The sequence below is a fragment of the Vicia villosa genome, linkage group LG3 (assembly GCF_029867415.1).
Source record: "Vicia villosa cultivar HV-30 ecotype Madison, WI linkage group LG3, Vvil1.0, whole genome shotgun sequence".
NCBI classification, from domain to species: Eukaryota; Viridiplantae; Streptophyta; class Magnoliopsida; order Fabales; family Fabaceae; genus Vicia; species Vicia villosa.
In genome coordinates this window covers 48,479,168-48,503,125 of record NC_081182.1, presented here as the reverse complement: position 1 = coordinate 48,503,125, position 23,958 = coordinate 48,479,168, and the positions used below count along the sequence as shown (strand labels likewise).

The 23,958-nt window shown below is 34.0% G+C and overlaps 2 protein-coding genes across 2 annotated transcripts; one reads left to right on the top strand and one right to left on the bottom strand.

Annotated features, from left to right (window-relative positions):
* Positions 1 to 849: 849 nt before the first annotated feature.
* Positions 850 to 10,893, top strand: LOC131661333 (hydroxyproline O-galactosyltransferase HPGT1-like). The gene is made up of 12 exons (XM_058930843.1): positions 850 to 1,174; positions 1,253 to 1,316; positions 1,706 to 1,755; positions 1,890 to 2,083; positions 2,602 to 2,665; positions 2,767 to 2,839; positions 3,291 to 3,414; positions 9,196 to 9,283; positions 9,370 to 9,420; positions 9,847 to 9,918; positions 9,996 to 10,108; positions 10,309 to 10,893. Exons 1-12 carry the CDS (start codon positions 1,062 to 1,064, stop codon positions 10,329 to 10,331), a joined length of 1,029 nt encoding a protein of 342 aa, XP_058786826.1. The 5' UTR covers positions 850 to 1,061; the 3' UTR covers positions 10,332 to 10,893.
* A 2,140-nt stretch (positions 10,894 to 13,033) lies between these two features.
* LOC131661334 (uncharacterized) lies at positions 13,034 to 16,817 on the bottom strand. Its single transcript, XM_058930844.1, has 5 exons — positions 16,520 to 16,817; positions 16,334 to 16,386; positions 14,905 to 15,069; positions 14,608 to 14,709; positions 13,034 to 13,482 (listed from the first exon to the last, which is right to left on the bottom strand). Exons 1-5 carry the CDS (start codon positions 16,680 to 16,682, stop codon positions 13,348 to 13,350), a joined length of 618 nt encoding a protein of 205 aa, XP_058786827.1. The 5' UTR covers positions 16,683 to 16,817; the 3' UTR covers positions 13,034 to 13,347.
* Positions 16,818 to 23,958: the final 7,141 nt, after the last annotated feature.

Sequence of the window (23,958 nt, the reverse complement as noted above, 5' to 3'; positions counted from 1 at the left end):
AATGGTCGTGATTCATTGTTCTCATTTCTCATAATAACCAAGTGTTCTCACTTGAGTCGTCCCCTATATATATATATATATATATATATATATATATATATATATATATATATATATATATATATATATATATATATATATATATATATATATATATATATATATATATATATGAGAAGGGTTATATTGACTACAAGAGTAAGTTCTAATAACTTACTCCACATCTTGACCATTAATTCTTTTCAATCTAATGGTTAAAAATAATAAGGAATAGTTTTCTCTTTTCACATTTAATGACTTATTATTTTTAACCATTAGATTGAAAAGAATTAATGGTCAAGATGTGGAGTAAGTTATTATAACTTACTCTTGGAGTCAATATAACCCTCACATATATATATATATATATATATATATATATATATATATATATATATATATATATATATATATATATATATATATATATATATATATATATATATATATATATATATATATATATATATTGGAAAGTTGTAGGAAAAATATATTTTGTGTATTTTATTACTGGTTCCGATTTGGGTGAAAAAATCCGAAACTCAGCGAGTGTGGGTGTTGTTTTGTCACCTGAATAGTATTTGAGTTTGGGTTCGGATTTGGAAGCCGATTTTGAGTGCGGATTTAGGTAGTGTGAAATCCGCATCCGACCCGACCCGTTGTCATATTTATCCTCTATTGATCAAATAAATCTGTAAGTTAAGATAACATAAAAAAATAAAAATAAAAAACTTTTTAGAATTGAATTGAGTTTTAAAAATAATACAAGAAACTACTCCTATATTTTTTTTTTCCTAAATCAAAAATGAAACCAGAAGTGAAAAGAGAGTAATTGGATTCTCTACCAAAAAAAAAATAAAAGAGAGGTTGGTGACTGTTTACCAGCAGTTCCAGCACAAGCACAGAAAAAGCAAGACTCTCTAATTGCTTTTATTCAAACACAAAAAAAAAGAAGAAGAAAAAAAAGTTTCTGTTGTTCAACCAATCATACATAGTATTGGATTCGAAATTCAAATTACGAAATGCAGAGCAAGGGATCGAGACACCGATTTTCCACCATGGCGAATCGATCCCGAATCCCTTCACTATTCATCTCCATGTTCGCCACCTTCGCTTCTATCTACGTCGCCGGAAGGTTCTTCTTCCTTCAATTTCGCAATTCCTTCCATTATTCCTACTGTTCTTGTATTCAATCTTAATTTTCCTTTATCAGGTTGTGGCAGGACGCACAGAATCGTGTTTATCTCATCAAAGAGCTCGATAGGATTACAGGTCAGGTCAGTAACTTCCACTCATTGCTCACTCACTCTAATCGCTTCAATCGATTTCGCCACTGCGATTTCAGTTACTGTTTTATCGATTCTCGTTGCTATTTATCATTTTCGTATGAATCATTGCTGCTGAATGAAGTTAGGGATCTGGATTTTTTATTATTTATGTAATTAATTGCAGTTGAATTTCATCTGGTTTATTTGACCGCGTGCGTGTTTTTATTGAGGACTTAAACTGTTTAGAACTACTTCAGAGGATTATTTAGTATTGTGATTTATCGAGATCACTCTGTTAGGGGCACTCACACGCGAGCATAGGGTTTGACTTAATAGGACTTGGACATGCCTTTCTAATTTTTGTTATGGCTTAATTAACCGAGAGATTTTTATTCTAGGGAAAATCTGCTATATCAGTGGATGATACATTGAAGATCATAGCCTGCAGGTGATTTAAATTTACATGTTACTGGAATTGACAGAAAGATAGTGATTGCTGTTTGATTTTCTTAATGATCCGATGTGGTGTTTGTAAGCTTCTTAACTTCTTTTGTGTATACTGTTTGATTATGTGTTATTTAGGGAACAACATAAGAAGCTTGATGCACTTAAGGTGGAACTTGATGCTGCTAAACAAGAGGGTTTTGTTTCAAAGGGCTTGAGTGAGAGCAATGGGACTTACTCTAAGAGAAGGCCTTTGGTAGTCATAGGTATACTGACAAAGTTTGGCCGCCGGAAGAATAGAGATGCCATTCGCAAGGCCTGGATGGGAAACGGTAATGTTGTTCTGTTCTTTTTCTTGCTCAGTTCCACTAGTTTATTACATTGTAAACAACTCTGCCGTAATATACCTCTTTTGAGCGTACAGTTGATGTAAATAATTTTTGTTAAGTGTGAACTCTAATGTATGGCTTTAACATGATTTGATACGAGTTGAATGACATAAAATTATGTTCTTTTATTCTATGCATAAGTTGATGACGAGTTAATGTATACATAAAAACGTATGAGGAACTTTCCCTTGTCAGTTTCCTGTTGCGATAAAAATGACCCTCTCAACATTTCGACATAGAAAGGAGAGTTGTAACTTTGTTTTATAGTACTATTGTATCTAAATATTTATTTCATTGATTATGATTTATGAGCATAGTTATTTCTAATGTATACATGAAAGATTTAGTGCTGTAGTGTATCTTGGATAGTTCGTTTCCAGATTTTTATTAAATGGGCTTCAGTTTTTGCACTAACATTGTGCTTCAGAAGTTGATTTAATTTAAAAGCACTATCTTCGTAGGTGCATCTTTGAAGAAAATTGAAGAAGGAAAGGGCATCATTCTGCGATTTGTTATTGGTAGAAGGTTGAATTTTTTACATTTTAACTTGTGGGGGTTGGTGGCCGTAGTTTTTTTTTTTTTTGGGATCGGTTGTAAACACTTATGAATTCCGTAAAATATTTCAGTGCAAATCGCGGGGACAGTCAAGACAAAGACATTGATCGTGAGAATGCGTTGACGAATGACTTCCTAATTCTAGTATGTATATCTAATTCATGGCTTTTACAGTATATTTTTCTTGGTAACTTTTGGCATTAACTTTCCTGTAAAAATCCAAGTGAATTTTCTCATTCTGAATTTGGAAATGGAGCTTCTGGCATTTCAGTCACTGTTATATTTTTATAAGTAGTTATTGCAATGAGTATTGCATTATTTTATTCTTCTGTTTCCAATGGTTAAAATCACATACATTCTATTGAAACATAAGTTGCATGATTGCTGAAATATATTTGTGCTTACACCAATCTTGAGTTGACATCAATTTGAAGGCTTTATACTCTGTTTTTCAGTCAGTAATTGAAATAAGCAGGCAAATCTGAACATGTTGGTGCTTATGACATATGTTGTCATTTGTTGCATCCTATAAATAGACAATATGGTCAACAACTTATGCTAGTTAGCTCATATTCTTCAACACTTCTGTTGTCAGGATGATCACGTGGAAGGATCCCAGGGGCACGCCGAGAAGGCTAAATTGTTTTTTGCTCACGCTGCAGATGAATGGGATGCGGAGTTCTATGCCAAAGTCAATGATGATGTTTATGTAAATATTGGTTAGTTTTTCTTTAACTGAATGAGGTGAATTTTTAATAAAACAGTTTACCTAATGTCACTGTTATTGATGTGTGTTTATTTTATCTTTTAATTGCACTGGCCTGAAAGTCCATTTTATGCATTAAAGAAAACCATGTTTGTATCTATGGGAATATGATCATGTGACCTTAAGCTTGCAATGATTCTTAATACCCTTTTGTTAAATTATGGACCATTTTACCGTTTTCTTTTAATCCTATGACTGTTGCCCCAAATAAAAGCACTTTGTATCAACTTTAGAGTGTTTGGACGGGCTTTTAGAAAAATGTAGAAGTTCCTAAAAGATCAAAATTTTTGAAAGCTACGTCTCCTAACTTCTTAAAAAACCCACTGAGAGAAGAGGATAGGGACACTGTAGAAGTTCCTAAAAGATCAAATTTTACCGTTTTCTTTCAACAAATAATGGAAGTATTGAATTTTTTACTGACTGGTAAGGACACTTGTGTTCCCATTAGCATGTAAGGAGTGGTTTACATTAATGTTTACTCTTCTCACTTAATAGTGGCTGTAGGTAGAGAATAATCATCTATAGGTTTGGTGCCTTGATTTGCTAAGTTCTTCATAACTAGGTTAATTTGCAGGTTGTGTAAGCCTTCTTGCCGTTGAATCACCTGTCTATGAGAAAATTTGGTATGATGGGTAGAGTACCTGTGACTCTAGGGATAGAGTGTATTTCTCTGGTATATATCGTTATTGTAGCCAAATTCATTGGTCTCACGGAAAAGTATCTAGGTTTTGTTGGCTGAAGGTTCTTGCTTTGCTCTTGTAGTAGTGGTCTGTCTGCTATGGGTTTTTTACCCTGCAAATACACATGCAAGTCTTTCATTTATGGGGCTATGGGTTTTTTACCCTGCAAATACACATGCAAGTCTTTCATTTATGGGGCTTTGTAATATGTCAAAACTTCATGTATTCGGTTTAATAGACAACATCAACCAAACTTTATACCAGTAAATGGATTCGATAAAATATCTACCATAGTGTTCTTATAGTGTTCTTTCCAAGACTATGTTTCTATCGAATTCGTTGATCGCGAGATTTTTCTTAACAGTTATTCTTATAGTTTATTTTAGGTCTTTCTCTACTTCTAGTTGTTTGATTCCTCTCTATCTGATCTACTCTACTTACAACAACATTTACTAGTCTTATCTCCGCATGCCCAAACCACCTAAGTCTATTTTCCACCATCTTTTTTATTATAGGTGTTACTCCAAATCTAACACTCTCTCTAATATTGTCATTTATAATTTTATTTAGTCTAGTCTTACTACACATCTAACACAACATCTTCATCTCTGCTACTCTTATTTTATTTTCGTGTATATTCTCAACCGCATAATATTATGTTTCGTACAACATCATAGGTCTTCCTGTTGTCCGATAAAATTTTCTCTTCAGCTTGAGTGGTACTTTTGTATCACATTAAATCCTTGAGGTCCCCTCCATTTCAGCCACCCAACTTGAATTTAATGGTTTACATCCTCTTCTATTTCTCCACCGTTTTGTATTATATATCCAAGATATTTAAACCGCATGACTTGTGAGAGAATTTTCAAAATAATAATATATTGAATTATTGTATTATTTGAATTAATAATATAAATATTATATTCAAAATTTTCATCTCTCAATTAGATGGTCCGTGGTGATTATTATTGGTGTAATGTGTCATGTCATTGGTTACCTTGTATTTAGGAACAATTGCAACTTATAAACAAATCATTATTAATTTTATGCAAAACGTTGTTACTTTCCATACGTTTACGTTGTATCAAAACAGTGCAATACCTTTTCTAAGAGATGTTTAAGTTTCCAAACAGATCTGAACCTCATTATAAATAAATAAGAGGTTCTTGGCACGATGGAAAACATATACAAAATCAGTCTCAAATTATTTTCTCATACTAAATCATCTTTCTCTTTTCTAATGCATGAGAGCAAGTAAAAAAAATATTCTTCTGTAAAATACTATCAAAGATACGCTTAGAGAGATTATGCAATTCCCTTGAAGGATTTCAAAGTATCCTGTTGGAAATTCGACGGTAAACCCTTTTGCATCCAACATACCAAGATTGGTGGGGTCGAATTGTTCCTTAAGCTTAGTGTGGAAACAAACGCTTTGGAATTTTATCGAGCAAATGTATTTCTCTATTGAAAGTGTTGTATGTCCTTAACTTTCCAAAACCGGAAGAAAAAGAAGATGAAACAATTGTTAAACCTAGAGACAGACAAAAGTGGGACAATGATGATTATATATGCATGGGACACATCCTCAACGGTATGTGCGATTCGTTGTTCGACATTTATCAGAGCAGTAACTCCGCAAAAGAATTATAGGAGAAATTGGAATCAAGATGCATGCAAGAAGAGGCTACAAGTAAGAAGTTTCTTGTTTCTCAATTTAATAATTATAAAATGATAGATGATAGGTCTGTTATGGAACAAATGCACGAAATTGAACGTATTCTCAATAATTACGAACAACACAATATGCACATGGATGAAACTATAATTGTATCATCCATAATAGATAAACTGCCTCCTTCTTGAAAAGATTTTAGAAGAACTATGAAGCATAAGAAGGAGGACGTTTCTCTTGAACAATTGGGTACCTTCGTTTAGAAGAACAGTATCGAAAACAAGATGATACTAAAAGCCAATTTACTCAAGAGAAGGTCCATGTGAAATACAATTATAGTTTTATCTATGTGCATATTGTGTTGTTTGTAATTATTGAGAATACGTTCAAATTCGTGCATTTGTTCCATAATAGACCTACCATCTATCATTTTATATTTATTAAATTGAGAAACAAGAAACTTGTTACTTGTAGTTGTAGCGTCTTCTTGCATGTATCTTAATTCCAATTTCTCCCATAATTCTTTTGCGGAGTCTCTGATAAATGTCTTACAACGAATCGCACATACCGTTGAGGATGTGTCCCATGCATATATAATCATCATTGTCTCACTTTTGTCTCTCTCTAGTTTCAGCAATTGTTTCATCTTCTCTTTGTTCCGGTTTTGGAATGTTAAGGATATACACCACTTTCAATGTTGTGAGAAGGAATTTAATTTTTTTTTTGGCCAAAGAATAAAATTCTCTCCATCGAACTTCTCTAATTTCACAGAGTCAGAAGTCATCTCTTTTAGTGAAGCAACCATTGAATAAGATAAAATGTTCCTTAAGATTGTTAGATATTTTGTTGTTAGGGTTGCTGCAAATTTAAGAATAAATGGAGATGAAAATAGAGAGATAAATTTGCTCGATAAAATTGCAAAGCGTATGTTTCCACACTAAGTTTAAGGAACAAATCGTCTCCACCATTCTTTGTATGTTGGATGCAAAAGGGTTTATCGGCGAATTTCTTGTATTATACTTTGGAATTCTCAAAGAGAATTGCACAATCTCTCTAAGCGTATCTTTGATAGTATTTTACAGAAGAATATTTCTTTTACTTGCTCTCATGCATTAGAGAAGAGAAAGGTGATTTAGTATGAGAAAATAATTTGAGACTGGTTTTGTATATATTTTCCATCGTGTCAAGAACCTCTTATATATAATGAGGTTCACATTTGTTTGGAAACATAAACATCTCTTAGAAAAGGAATTGCACTGTTTTGATTACAACGTACGAAAAGTGACAACGTTTTACATAAAATTAGCAATGATTTGTTTATAAGTTGCAACCATTCCTAAATACAAGGTAACCAATGACATGGCACATTACACCAACAATAATCACCACGGACCATTCAATTGAGAGATGAAAATTTTGAATATAATATTTATATTATTAATACAATCATTCAATATATTATTATTTTGGAAATTCTCTCACATGACTTGTGGGATGATATAGTCTCCAACTTTCACCTCTTGATTATAAATGTTTCTTCTTTTGTTGAACTTACTTTTTCTTAGGTGAAAGCCATGCGTTTCTAAGTCTCGTCTTTAGGTCTTCATCCTCTCATTTAAATTCTTCTTCGACACTTCAAGTAAAACTATATCATCTGCAAAAAAACATACATCACGGTACTAACATTTAGATGTGTTTCATGAGTGCATCAAAATTTGTTTAATAGACACTGCAAAAATCTGTGATGAACTTGAAGTATTCAAACTTCTCGACTCTTAGTTTTACTTTTAGTAGCCACAATTAAAACTTCTTTCATCCTACATGGTTGCATCTTTTTGATAGAAATTGTAGCCATATATGAAGAAAAAAAATACCTCTCAAGATACATCCAAGGTTTTCATTGAGGATCCACTTTAACTCTGGATGCATGTACAAAAAACATCCAAAAGACTAAACTCATTGGATACTTTCCTTAGTGGATAATCCACTTATTAACATTAAACAAATAGTTGTTTTGCTCGGGCACATGCTCATTGGATACTTTCCTCAGTGGGGGTTAGAAAGCAACATGAAGTTGGTTGGTTTGAGAGGATGCATTTGTTGGAGAAAATTGTGATTTAAAGATTTCTTAAATTAATAAGCACAAGAGAAAACTCGACGTAATTTTTTGTAGAATAACATATGATGTATAGATTAAGGTACAGTCCCCGGTGCGGGTACCGGTACGAGATACTTCATTTTAAAAAAAATCAAGGTATTGGTACGTTAATAGAAAAACAAGAGTTTTCTATAAAATGTACGAGTAAAGAACTAAATTGTTAGGTTCACAACAAAACATCACTATAAAAGTTTAAAAAATAAAAAATAATTATAAGATATAATAACGCAGAAATAAAAATACATAAATATACTGTTGGACTTTTCCCCTTAATTGCGGTCCGCCCCTAGCCGCCTTAATTGCAGCACTTTGGCTTGCCTCATTGCAGCCCCCAACACCTTCATTGTGTTGGCTTTGAAGAGGTGGATTTAGTCCCACATTGCTTAGAGATATGGCCTATGTTGTGTTTCAAAGTGGGGGCAATCTTCACCCTACAAGTCGGTTATGTAGGAATGAGTTAGACTCAACCTAAATTCTAAGATGGTATCAGAGTCTATCCTAGACTCATTGTTGGGCTTCCTGCATTGTCCACGCTCTGGGCTCATTGAGGTCCAAGCGTGAGGGGGTGTGTTGGACTTTCCACCTTAATTGCAGTCCGTCCCTAGTCGCCTTAATTGCAGCACTTTGGTTTGCCTCATTGCAGCCCCAAACACCTTTATTGTGTTGGCTTCGAAGGGGTGAATTTAGTTCCACATTGCTTATAGATATGGCCTGTGTTGTGTTTATAAGTGGCGACAATCCTCACCCTACAAGCCAGTTTTGTAGGGATGAGTTACGCTCAATCCAAATTCTGAGGATACTATATTGATATTTGAGGAAATCACAAATTTCACTCGAAACCGAAAAATGAGAAAAAATGAAGTACCACGAATACGGTACATTTACCCGATACCGGTACTTCACCCTTTTATTATTACCTAAGCTTCAAACATTTAAATTTTTTTAATAGAAAATTGTATTATAGTTGTTCTTAATTCTCTCAGTCTAAGCATCTTTAGACCATAAACAATTATGGGGAAATTAACAATGATGTCAACCATAGGATAGAAACATGGAGGATGAAATGGAGAAATGTTTCTAGTGTAACTTGATTTAATGCCTCATAACCTGGACTGATCCTTATATATATCCTCATCTTCTGAAAAAGAAAAGTTAACATTCTTCTTTTGCATATACGATAACATTTTATTTGTGTCTTGCTACATACACATTTTTCCTTCGCAGATGCCTTGGGAGCTACACTTGCCACTAATTTGGAGAAACCTCGGATTTACATGGGATGCATGAAATCAGGCGAAGTTTTCTCTGAACAGTGAGCCCCTTATCTTGTTTAAAATGCCGTACACTTATGTAGACCACATTTTATGGTTCTTATACTGCTTGTGTGAGTGTTGACAGGAACCATAAATGGTATGAACCAGAATGGTGGAAGTTTGGTGACAAAAAATCGTAAGTCAACAAATCAATTATTTCATATGATTTAACAATTATATAAATTTTATTGCATTAGTAGTGTGTGACACAACATTGGTCAGTTTCAAATATCTACATGTGGATCTTGTGAGAAACTGAGGCTTTTTTTACATAGTATTCTGAAGTGCTTTATTTGTTGATCAGTCCCATAAATTAAAATTGCTTTAGGTTATTTTAATTTTTGCTTCTCAAAATAATCTTTACTGGACAAGCCTGATATGTGACGTGAAATATGTGATTATACCAAATTCCATTTTCGCAAAAGATTATTCAATTGTATCATGGCTACTGAGGATAATAATCAAGCAAAGATTGCAACCATGTTGAATATTCATTAGTATCTTTGTTATTTCAATCCATTTATCTCCTCTTGAAATGATAATTAAATCTCTTGAGCAACAGGTACTTTCGTCATGCATCAGGAGAGATGTATGTTATATCACAAGCTTTGGCTAAATTTATATCAATAAACAGGTCAGATCCATTCTTTACTGTACCTAATTTTGTTTGCAACTGTTTGTGCATCAACCTTGACTCTGATGAGTTTTCAGATCCATTCTTCGTACATATGCCCATGATGATGTGAGTGCTGGATCCTGGTTTATTGGACTTGATGTGAAGCATATTGACGAGGCAAAGTTTTGTTGCTCGTCTTGGTCAACAGGTCTCCCTCACTTTCATTTTCTCTCTCCGTCTCTGTGTGTGTTGTATGTATACATTCGTTTGTCTAGAATTCAAGTTCATGACATAGTTCCGCAACCACCAAAAAGATACCCTAACTAGAATGCTTAACATAAATGTTTGGCCTGTACATCAAAATCCATTCGCAACCTCAAGCTGATACAACATGATTTTGTTTTTCAGGAGCAATTTGTGCGGGTGTTTGAGTTTATTTCAGTGCATAATTGTGAGATGACCACCCGCGTAATACACAAGATCCATCAGTTATTAGACGCTTTTCCACAGATCTTTTACTCTATTGAAAAACTGAGAGTTTCCTGGAAAGTTGCCTCTAGATTTGAAGTGCATCCTTACATTAACTTGTAAGCACAGTTGGCGAATTGATCGGTTCAAGGTTTACTAGCAGTCATTACTTAAGGCATCTGACATAGTATACACCAAAAGATTTACCTCTCTGCTTATTAAGTTGTTTTATGTCATTTTATGGTTCATTCATTCATTCATTGTATAGGAGAGGAAGATATCAGCGCAAGAACTTCCTAATTGTATTTTAAAGTAATTGTAGGAGGGACAATGTTTCATGTGGAGAGACTTCGTATATTTTGTACATAGTATAGTAAATGGGAATGAGTCATGATTATGTTTTGGGCGAAGACTAGGGGGAACAAGTGCCTCATGTGGTCCACCAAGGTCAAAGCTTTTTTTGTAACACTATTTTGAAGTGCTTTTGTTTTTTTTTTTCTTCAAATTTACATGGGTTCCCCCATATCTCAAAATCCCCCAATTCCACATTTACATGTTTTTCAAATTCTGAGGCAGTTGTTATTTTGTAATTTGTCTTGGATGTCTTCATACAAAACACCATAGTTATGGTACTTAAAAAAAGTTAATGCAGAGGGAGGAATTAATGCAACAATCTGAGTCAATAAAACATTTATCTATAGCTATTGAGATGTCCATGTGGATGGCGTAAAGCTCAATCTGAAGAATGTCTAAAGTTCCTAGTAAGTATTCAAAAAATTCTAACTGCCGAGGCAACTACCATCAACGTTAATGGTGGTGCAATGAACGTTGAGGTTGGTCTGTAGAATGTGCCGCAGTGCGTCTGTGTTAAGAGTTGCTGAAATAGGTGCATAAGGATTGTGGAGTGTGTCAGACATACCTTTTCCAAACCTATTGTTATCATCCCCGGTTAAGAAAGAAAAATCAGAATTTGCTAAAAGATTTTGAGAATCTCAACAATCAACGACACAATGTAGGAAGAATTCATCATCCAAACCGCAATGAGTACATAAAGTTGAAGTTTTTTTAATTGCAGTGATGTAACATAGAAAGAGTAGGAAGTTGTGAGATTTCTTGCCTTTGCAAACACAGACTACATCTACAAATATAAGGTGTGATATGAGTGGTCTGTTGGTGGAGTTGCACATAGGTTTTCAAGAGTCACGTCGAACAACATAACATATGAAAATATAAAACATTTCATGCAATTAATGAAAAAGAGGGGAGAATGATCTAATGAAAAAGAGTGGAGAATGATTTTCCTTGACGAAGGTCATGGGAAGGCTTGAAAGATAACACATTATTTTCATTCCACATGATAAAAATAAAAAAAGAGAACACAATTCATGATGAGCTCCGGATCAAATGGATGGAAATCTAAATTTAGTAAAGCAAGTTTGAAGAAATCTCTAATTGACATTATCAAAGGTTTTCTCAAAATCAAATTTGAAGGCGACATCTCTTTCTTTCTTTTTGCTTCTTCAATTTTTGCATAACATAATTGATTTCTTACAAAATAATAACATCGTTAAAGCGCTTCTATCTGGTAGGAAAATGCTTTAGTAAGGACTCATGATAATATCAAATAAGAGTATGAGGTGGTTGACAAAGACTTTAACTAGTAATGATCTTATAGAAAATGTTGCAAATTCTGATTTTTCTTTCTTAACCGGGGATGACAACAATAGGTTTGGAAAAGGTATGTCTGACACACTCCACAATCCTTTAAAAAGCATGTGAATGCATGAGTGCAGGTTTAAACCTGCAATATCCTACTTATTCGCCTTTAAAAGTAGGTAAAATTCTAGTTACTAGGCTATTTGACTGGAAAAAAATATAAAAGGGGAAAATAGTGTAAGATGAGCAGGCTTGAACATTCTAATAGTCTTGAACATGTTCATTAAGCACATTGGAAAAAGTTTTAAGACCTCTAAATTTTAGACTGCTAATATAAAGTATAACAAACAATTTAGACTCGTGTACATGTTATTTAAAATCATAAACCTCATACTCACATTCCTTACTAACTTAACCGTCACAATGTTTGCAATTAAAATCATAAACATCGTATTGACATTCCTTACTAATTAATCCTTATTGACATTCCTTACTAATTAATCCTTAAACCCAGTAGCAAAACAACGACTATTGTCTAGTATTCAAATCCTTCATATCCTCTAGATCCAACCGAATCAGAGGTAAATAACGAAGGAAAGCCCTTAGAGCAACAATATCCTTATTGCTACAAATGACTTTAGTGACTTTATGATGCTTGCCTCCCCAAGGCATTACTGCCTGAATGTGAGGCTGCATCGCAACCTGGTTTTTCTGCAGTAGATTTGATAAACTCGCTGCTGAAACAAACATGTGCTAAGTAAAGGCATAATCTATTTCAGCCATTGATACTCATCTCACTAATTCTGGAGACTGCAATATGCATTGCATACTTCTTTCAAAGCCAATAATTGTGAGACCAGTTCTCCCATCCATCTTTTAAAAATTCCTTTCCAACCAATAACAGAAATTTATATAATTTTTCCCATTTTGGTTCCAAGATAACATACATACTTTTTGGATTAACTTATTTTAAAATAAGTGTTTTTTATTTCAGCTTTCTGACAAAACGTAAATAAAAGGATAAATTACCATATACAATCCCAACCAAACATGCCCGAAGGACTTAAATCTTGGCCAAAAGCAAATACAATGAACTTTTTTTGACCAAAAAAGAACTGTCTTTCTTATGTAAAATAATATAGGCAATAATCACTTCTATTTGTTCCCTCTAAAAACACCGAAACCCTAAAACCAATATCCCACTGACAATAAGAGATTGCCAGTATGACTCTACCTATATTTGATCATTATTTATCATTATACAAAAGGATCACAAATTTCTTTATCCACAAATGATACCTACAACAGATTTGTGCCGAGGTTTCATGATGAGCCATTAAGGAAATGTGCCAATGCCTTGTCTGTATCATTGTCATGCATAACTAAGGCTTCTGCAACGCTGTTTGATGAAAATCCCATTTCACGCAGAAGGGTGTATCCGTTGACAAATTCTTGAACCTTCAAATGAATTATTACACTCAGTCAGAAAAACAAATTAATCAGTAAAGGAATCAACAAAACTGTGTGACACCGCTTTTGGGAAGTTAAGCAGTGGTCTTCATAACAAATTAGAGGTGATCAATATATCGGGGCACATCACCCAAACTACAGTGTATTCCAATTGCTGGTCTGGATATCCAGATCCAAATTGGGTTATCACTCTCGTCTTAGAATTAGTCTCTCTTGACACTAGCAATCAGATATTTGCAACTCATCCCATCAATCAGAAATATATTTAGAAAGTCTGTTAGGAGAGTTCCTCTCTACTGGGCTAAGGCCCAAATCCAGTATCCTATTAGTGTGTGCGCGCGCGTGTGCATGTCGGTGTCCTATATTTTGAAAATCAGCAGGGTATGTGTCTGTGTCTAGAGTCCGTGATTCCTATATGGAAATGTAGTTTGGTTTCAAAACATAAATCTAATAATGGTTAACAGCTGAGTAAGGTTAACTTTACAATTCATACTCCTAATAATAATGACAATGACAGTGAAAGAGTGGGAAATAAGAGCCAAGTAGGTTGGCAAGTAATTATATCTGAACTGGAAGCAGTTTCTCGACAAGAGGTAGAAAAGATTTAACACGATAAGCTCAATAAATTGTCTATTTGGATTGTGAAACTTAGTTGAAAAAATCTTCCATTTTGGCACGAAAACAAAATTATTGAAAATTGACTTTTGTCAACAAGGGGAGCCGGTAGACTCCATAGGTCACCAAAGTTACTCCTTGTTACCAACACAGAAGGAGGGATGGCCAGAAGCAGAAGACAATGAGCCATACACTGTTGTATGCATTGGTTAAATTACTATCAAACTGACCACTTTCTAACATGCTAGAAAAATTATCGTGACAACTAACAATAAGTTCACTGTAATAGTTTGGAGGAGAAACACCAGTATCAAGAGAAGAACCACTTGAATTTCATTGAATTATTCAATCTTTGCATGGTCACTGGTCACTGGTCAGTGCATGAAGAGATGTTGGGCATAAATTTATTATTTACGAAAATGAAAATCATTCTTCAAACAATGCTATTATCTGAACATCATGTCCATTATGAGTTACAGGGACAGAGAAAGAGCATACTTTGGTTGGATTATCACCATAATTTGTAACAGCAATTTGAACTGCCTCTCGGCTGAGTCCCATGGCTATATACTTGCTCACAACGGGGTCTGAAGAAGTAACCTGGAAATATAGTTTCATTTTACACCATGTGAGTTGGAAACAGTAAAATAATTTTATCTATAATCAGAAGGAAAAAATGAACTAAGCATTAAAAAGTGAATAGTAAGTCACAACCTCAGCATAATGAATCAGGAAAAAAAATCATAAACACAGATTACAATAAATTGGAACTTGCTCTAAATCAAGAAAAAACACCTTTGACGAGGATGTATCAGAAGCTTTAGTTGGAAGATTTTCTACCCCAAATTTGGTCCAATTTGGGTTATCCTTCTCAGCTTCGGCCAAAATTTTCCTCTCCAATCCAAAATCAAATTGGAAGTTGCTCCGTGGAATATCTCCCACATGTGGTAATAAATGAGGCTGAAAATTTGTAAAAAAAACAAACATAAGTCACATCATATTCAACTATAAAAACAGATAAAAAAAAACCAATTCACCTAGTAGCAAAAGCATCTTTGATTTCTTTAAGCCCAAAGTGTTCTCACATAAGAGGACATGCAAGACATGTAATATAGACGCCATTCATGTTGAGTCACTACGTAATGTCTTAACTTTTTGGGATAGTTGGTTCATGAAATATGCAAAGTATGAGCATTTTCACACACTTGGAGTGAGGAAGAACAACCTTAAAAGGGAATTAGATAGGTTTGAATGGAGAAACCCCACTGAATTGATGTGTAAAAATAAGAACATGCAGTAGGTCCTGCTATAACTACATCTTAAAAAAGCCTTATCATAAATCTATATTCTTAGATTTATGAAATACCTGAGATCAAAATAAATACAAAAGGGCAACCCACTTTCAACCAGAGTAGTAAATCTTGGATAGTGGCGCGGGCTGACCCCAAAAATGGGATAGCAGGAAGCGTATAGCTAGCGGGATGGGCGCTATTTGATTTTTTTTGGACAAATTACATGAATATGAATATGGGATAGCAGGAAGCGTATAGCTAGCGGGATGGGCGCTATTTGATTTTTTTTGGACAAATTACATGAATATGAATATTAATTATAAACATTTGAAGTGCAAAGGGAAGAACGAAATGTAACGAGAGGTGAGGAAGGAACTTGGGATTTTTCTTTGGAACTGCTCAAGTGCAAAAACGTCGTGAAGGAAGCTTAAGGTCGAGTAACTCAAAGTTGTTTGAAAAAATCCAAAATTACCCTTTAAACGTTTTAAATTTAAGGGGTAATTTCAGTTTTCAAAGGGGAAAAGGATAGCGGGACAAAAACCGCTCAGGACTAGAAACCGCTCAGCCCCCGCTACCGTTATAGTGTTCTGCACTGCTAAGGCTCTTTCCAATGCAAAAGGATTCCCCTCAGCTATAGCGGGATAGTGCTGCTATTGGCCGCTGTTGACTACTCTACTTTCAATAAGAGGTATACAATAGATGTCAATAGACAAATTTAAGATACTGTTGTGAGGTGTGACCTATGAAACACGGAAACCCCGAATACGATCCCGACATTGACACGACGACATCAGTAATAATTTGAAAAAATAAATAAATTAAACGCAATCACAAGTATATAGGAGTAAAATCATAGCTATCATCAAAATCAAATACTTGTACCAATTCACAATAATAATAAAAAAACAATTACCAAAGCTAGATAACCTTACCGGTTGTGTGATCCTAAATTCCGGCTTGATAGCAACCTTAATGCCCAATCCAACTGCAAATTCAATAAACAGAGTTAATTAGTTTTGATTCTATTTCATGTTTTCCACGAATTAGAAGAAAAACGGACAACGAATGAAAAAACCCTAATTCTAGTGATCAAGGGGAAACCGAAGAGAGAGAGTTACGAGAAGGTGAAGGAGTGGGATTGTGCTGATAAGGAAATGGACGAGGCGGGGGAGGGGCGGCGGTTTGAGGGTGAGGACCGATCTTGGGGTAGATGGAAGAGGGCGGAGCACGGTACATCGGAACTTGGGGGCCGGATCTGCTTCTGTTATATTCGTACTCCATCGAACCGAACCGAACCAACTTTGTGTTGTGTTGCTTGGGAAGGGAATATGAGAAGAATTGGAAGCCGCGGTTGCGCGTTAGTTTTTCGCTAAGTGAGTAAGCAATATCTGTCAAAGCTAACACATAAGCGATGAGGAAGATTATTAAGTAACACAAATGTAAATTTTGTTGTTTGGATTAAAAATTGAGTTTAATGGTAATCCACTTTGTAAAAAATTATTGCACTTTGATCAACTTAGGCTATGTTTGGATACATAAAAAATAATGGAGCGGGGATGGAACCGAGCGGAATGGAACAGAATGAAATAAAGATGTCATTTTATTGTTTGGATATGTCATGATGTAATAGAGTAATTTTATCATTCCGCCCAAATCGGAGGTACCAAAAATTATGGAAAGTGATGGAATGGGATGAAATTTATGTTGTCCGTTATTGCTTCATTCCATTAGTTTTTAATTAATCTAAACGATGAAACATAACTTTATTTAATTTCGTTTCGCTCCATTCCATCGTATCTCAAAGTCTCAAATCATATAAATGTTTCAAAATTTAGCGTCTGATAGTGTAATATTGTCAGTGCACCATCCTTTTTCTCTTAAAAATTTGAAGAAATTTTAAAATTACTAAAATTTATGAAATATCTTTATTTAAGTTTAAGGAATTTTAAATAATATTTAAAATATAAAATATTTTTTTATTTTAAATAACGTGGATATTTTTTTTAAAAAAAATTATAAATTAAGTTTCACATTATTAAAAAAAATTACTTCTATTTTTTCAAAACATTTAAATTTTAAGGGTAAATAAGAGGTCAAGCATGTCGGGTCTCTATGTTTAGTCTGTCATTTTTAGTGGGATGAATCTTTTGAACTCACACTCTCTACTTTGACATTTCTGCACCGTTTTTTGACAAATTTTGTCGGGACGAGTCTAACCAAAAAGGGCATGCATGTTTGTCATCATTAAATTTTTAAGGTCACAAATTAGTTTGAATCCATTTATTTAGCTAAGCAAATTGAGTTAAAGTGTCCATCTTGCATAACCTACTTTCATTGTTCGACTTTATTTTTTCACACTTGTTATCCCTAATAAATTTATCTCTATTTTTAAATATTAAATTTGATCAAAACTCTTAAATTTTATATAAATGGTACAAAAAGATTAACAATAAAAAATTTAAATACTCAATGTTAATAAAATAATGTAGGAAGGAATGTGGAACCTTACAATATTATATCATCTCTGGCACATTCTTCTACTACCTCAATTTTAAGGGTGACAAAACGGGTCCAACCAATTAGACATATCTATTTAGCTTACACTTTAGTGCGGGCGGATCAAGAGTTTGGACTCGCACCTTCTATTGTGACTGCTCTGCCCCGCCCCGTTTTTTTTTCCCGAACATTTGCAGATGTGGCTTTACATAATTTTTTGCATTTTTAGACTTATAAGATGCAATGTCCCAGAGCCCGTCCCCGCCTTCACTTTTTATGGAGCATTCGTTGGTTTTAGGCCCGCACCCTTAACTATGTCCACCTTATCCTGCACCATTTTTTGCGGGCTTTTGCGGGGCGGGCCTAAATAGTACGAACTTGTCTATTTGCTACCCCTAATTGACTTGTATTACTAGCAACATCTATGACCAATATTTGAATTTGATAACCATTAGTTGAGTTTATTAATGATATCAGACCAAATATATGTCTTGCACTCTATTCTGTTTTAAAACCAGAAATATAGAAATTTGCGGAATTTTGTCCTCGGCTATCAACGACCCTTCTTCATGCTTATGTCATTTGAAACGCCAAACATTTATTCAGATGCGTAATTATGATCATTCTTGGGAACTGAAACACTTGAGTGTTACGTGCGAGAAACACGATTTATGATGACACCTTTCTTTCTATATTGTCAGTACATAAGTATATGAGGAACTAGAGTCACTTCCTTTTTAGTTCATTATTTCTTTTTTATTATTGAGTGGTTACCTCTTTTCATCTCCGAAACTTTGTCTACTAGAACTTGAACTTTATTAACGTGTCATGGCTAAAAAATTGCAGAATAATGTGATAGGGAACTTGGTGAACCCATCATCTTCGTGGGAAAGTTACATATATTCTTTAATTGTTTCTGTTTTATCAAAGAATGGAGTATGAATAAAGCTTTATCTAGTGAGGATGACAGAATATGCAACGACTATGATAATTGTATCATCCCTCTGTACGAGTATCTCTTCTAAACCTTGGGTGTTCGTCTATCATTCACCGTTTTTGAGATAGGTGTTTTCAACTACCTAATGGTGGCTCCATCCAAACTTCATTGAGTAAGTTGGGTATATATAAAGGTGTTGTGAAAATGATGCATTAATGAATAAAGGATAAATTGTTTCTTTGTGATCAAGAAACACACAAGGATATAAAAGATGATAAACAAGAAAGAACAACAATGATTGGTTATAACTGCTATTCTTTCCTTTCTTTTTAAAAAAAGATTATAAGTTATAAGAATAACAAATAACCCTCTCACCCCAAATTAGGATTTGCTGTCTACAATGATGAGAGACTAGTATGCTATTTATAATAAAACCTAACATACTAAACTAATGGGCTTTTTCACAAATACCCATTACAAGCCAACTTAGGGTACAAGTTAACTTAAACAATTGGACATAACAAACAGGCTCAATTCAAAATACTAACAACCCTAGCATTTCAACACCCACATACTAGAGCATACTTCGACTACAGTATGTAGGTCTTTGACACAATCTCTGTCGAACCAGAAGCTACCCTTCAACATACTAGAGTTCGATCCAATTCTCACAAAAGGCTTATTAGTACTGGATTAAATATTTGAAAAGGGAAAACCCTATGTCGTCTTGTTCTTTTATCTCTTTCGCTGCAACGGGGGTACTTTGGTCTGGCCAAGAGAATGAAAGTTGGTTATTCTGGTGCCAACGATACGAATTTTTGAAGACTTTCCTGATTTTTCGCCATGGTAAAAGGAGAACCACGTCTAGTTGTTGAAGAGCGTTATTATTTATGTTTGGTTTGCGCCTTCGCAAATAGGAGGAGTAATGTTCATTCAACTAGTGGTTGACGATGCCCCACCAGCAGCTGCCAAAGCGGTTTCACCCGTGGTAGCACAACGAGTGGTTCTTAATCCAGCCTTTCTAAGAATCGATAACGTTTAAAGTATTGAATAATGAAGATCTAAAGAATCGGTTTCTCTTTATCAACATTGAACTCAATTTTGTAGATTGCAACCGTATTTCCTTTAATCTATTGAATCCTCTGAATCGAACTCAAGGAGATTCTCATGTTTGAGGAGTGTACTTGGAAATATAGAATCATATGATACCCGAGAATCAAGTGTTGATTCCCACATACGGCGCAAGTGTTTTGTACCAAAACCATAAATATGTGAAGTCATGGAAGCTACAGTGGAGGAGAGCTTCTGATGCAACGAAATAGAGGGTGTACCTACAAGGTTAACACTCCAACGCTCAAGTCAGTATGTGAGTGATGAGATAGTATTTAAATTGTGTTTGAAACTTGTTACTTGAAATGACATAATTTGCATAGATATATGAGTTGAATAACTAACTTGTTAACTAACTGGCATAGAATACGGAGGACCATTTGATGCGTTGGAGGGATGTATCTCCCGCTTCTAGATTACTAGAGATTTAGTGCTCAGAAGAATGTTCCAGAAGCTTTTGTATGTATTTGAGCTAGATCTAGAATGTTACGCTTGAAGGTGACCAAATTTAGAAAAGGAACATACCGGGTGTAATGCCCCAAACTGCTTTCGAGATTATCGACAGACCCCACAAACCAACACAGATCTTTTTTAGCATGATTTGTCCTTACTCACATACTTTCCGAGAAACCAACACGCTTAACTGTGAAGTTCTTATGGAATGAGTGACCTTCTAGGAAGTTTCTTGGAAAGCGTGTGAGTGAGGACAAATCATGCTGAAAAGACCTGTGTTAGTTTGTGGGGTCAGTCGGTAATCCCGAAAGTAGTCCAAGGCGTTATAAATGGTATCAGAGCCAGACCTCTCCCAGTATGATGTGGTTTAAGAATGAACCATGCGGAAGCTGGTGGGCATGTAACACCCGAGGCCAAAGAAGGCGAGAGGTGGTTGCACCGAATGTAACACTTGAGGCCGAAGTGGGCAAGGGTGGTTGTCACATCAAAATGAGAGGGATCTTGAGGTTGTGCAGGGAAGGGACAACATGGTTGAAGGAATGCATATAAGTATTTATTGGTATTACCTATACAAACAAGATGCATCTTCTTTTCGGTAGTCTGTTTCATAAGAACTCCACAGTTAAGCGTGCTTGACTTTGATCAATTTTTGGATAGGTGACCTTCTGGAAAGTCTCCCGGAAACCTTGTGAGTGAGGACAAATCTTGCTGAAAAGACCTGTGTTGGTTTGTGGGGTCAGTTGATAATCCTGAAAGTAATTTGGGATGTTACACATGGACCAGATCAGTTCGGAGAGTTCTTTCCTTACGATGATCGGATCTCTGAAGATGGATTGACTCGCAGAGGATATGACTGGCCAAAAACAACAACGGAGACTAACAATCATACTCTTGAGAAAAAATTGACACTCAATAGTCGATATCATATTACCCAAAAGATTAAGTTGTCAAACTTATCCATCTAAGATCCCAAACCTTAACTTGTTATACCAATAAACCATATTCTCTTTATACCAGTACGTTGATGCGTAGTCGGGTAAATCTAAAAAAAACACATGGAAAAGAATATTGAATTTCTAGGGTCCTCCCAAAAATAAGTAAGAAGATCATCATTCACCTTCCTCAATAAACCATCAACATGCTAGTTGAAGCTTGCATGAAAATTATTCCCAAGAAAAAAACCCACTTCCACCATGCATAAGACGATCTAAACCCTTAAAGTCCCCCTCAACAAAAGATAAAACCACTAGAGACCCATATATAGCAAAAAGAGTTTATGGCCAAAGCCTATCGTTATGTAGAAATCTCCTACTCCATTTACTTAGGAGCTTTAGGTTGACCAAACACAAATCTCTAACACCCAAACCTCTCACTATTAGGCTTACAAAAGATTCTTCTCAAAGGAATCTTCTTTAAAGTCTCACCAAACTTTAACAATCATCTTTAGAATTTAAAGAAATAAAATTAGAATTGACTTATAGAATTAAGAATCAGGAGATTCTCTCCCAAGCTGATATAATTATTCCCCAAAAAATAAATTTAGAAATACTCGTAAAAAGATGTTTTCAAAGTAGATATTTTGTGGGGTTAACAGCAATTGGTAAACCAAGATACTTAAATGAAAGAACTTTGGTTTACAATGTATAAACTCTTCTCCCATTAACATAAATTTTGAAGCTACATTAACTTCAATCATACTATTTCTAACCAAATTTACCTAAAGGCCGAAAGCAAACTTAAAGGCCTCGGTAATAGATTTAGTAAGATAAAGACTTTCTGTCGAATTGCCGTCAACATATTGAAGATGATAAACTACTAGATCATAGTTTTCCACATTAAAGCTAGAAAAAAAATTGGTCTAATATTCTTTTTGTTCCTTTATATTGACCTCATGGTTTATACTATGAAAATGGATCACCTCCTGCTCTTTATGTCTAACCTTTCCTCCTGTGCTTATCTAATGGCTGAGAGTTCATCAAAAACAAATAATTAAAAGATGCAGTTTTTGAAAAGAGAGACAACATAGAGATGAATGGTTGTGATGAGGGCAGTAGGGACGGCAGGAGAGTACTGACAGATGAGGATCCATATCCTTATACTATCCCCTTAACATGAAAAAGTAGCATATTTGTCTCTCAATTTTTTAAAACATACCATGTTATTTATTTTTGTCTAATTAGGAAAAAAAAATTAATAGTTAAATTCGTCAATAATAAATAAAAAGGTCTAATGTGATTCGGTTTGAATGATTACGAAATAACTAAGATATTATTTTATAATTAAATGATCAAATAAACAAATTTAACCTATAGTATCAAAAACATATCAAACCAAAAAAAAAAAATCAAGAATAGCCCTTTGAAACTAAAAAAATATAATTTATATTTGCATCGATAATATATATAAATCAAATGTAAATTATTAGAGCAAACGATCACTATAGTTTTTCCACATGTGAGACATGCTGTTATAATAGTTAAGGTTGTAAACACATATCAAGAATTCAGATGAATTAAATCTAAATTATTAGAGTAAACAACAATTTAGTTAACAATTTTATGGACAATTAACAATTTAGAAATACAATCAAAAACTAAATCAATTTACTTAAAAGTATATTTGAGTATGAAAATAACTAATAAGAAAAATACTGCTTAACAAATTTGCAAATTGGATATATTCTAAAATTGTAATGACAAGACATCACATGTAAAAAAGAAAATCAACATCCAAACAAATATTTTAAAAACGGAATCGGGTGAGATTGCTGAGTTGTTAGTCAAATTATATGATTAAATTGAATTAAATCGATACCTATAATAAAATTATATAATTATTAAATCGGTCAAATCAGATAATTTGATCACTAAAAAAAAATGAAACCTATACAAATTTAAAAATTTAAAATATTATAATTTCACAAATTCATTTTTTAAATTCAAATTCTAAACATAACCATCACATCCAACAAGTATACAAAATACAAATTAAAATAAATTTTAAACACAAACTAAATAACTAAATAACCGCATTATTCATTAATTTAATTTTATGGAGAGAGAGTTGTTTTGAATAAATTGTAAACTATTTATATTTTAATTTTCTTAAAAAAATATTATCAAAACAATGTCATTTTTTAAGAGAAAAAACAAACATTTAACCTCTCAATTTTTTCAAAATCCTCGACTCATCGATTTTTAATAATTTTGGAAGGTTTGGCCGATTCTTGTTGGTTCAATAGCTTATTAGATACAACAATCAGACCATATTGATAATCCCTATGATTTCGAATTCGATCAACTGATCCGATCTGATTTTTAAGACATTTATACAAACTATTGGACACATGTCCTACTACAATACACAATAAAATTAATTAATAATTTTTATAACCCTAAAAATTGGTCTAGCCGTGGAGACTTCAATCTTTGTGTTGGATCGGTCCATACATAACTTTCAACTTTAAATTCAGTCTAAATAATTTTTGGTATCCTACCCATTTCATATCCGCACCTAAATTTATTTATGTAAATTAAAATAGTTTATTGTCACAAAATTATC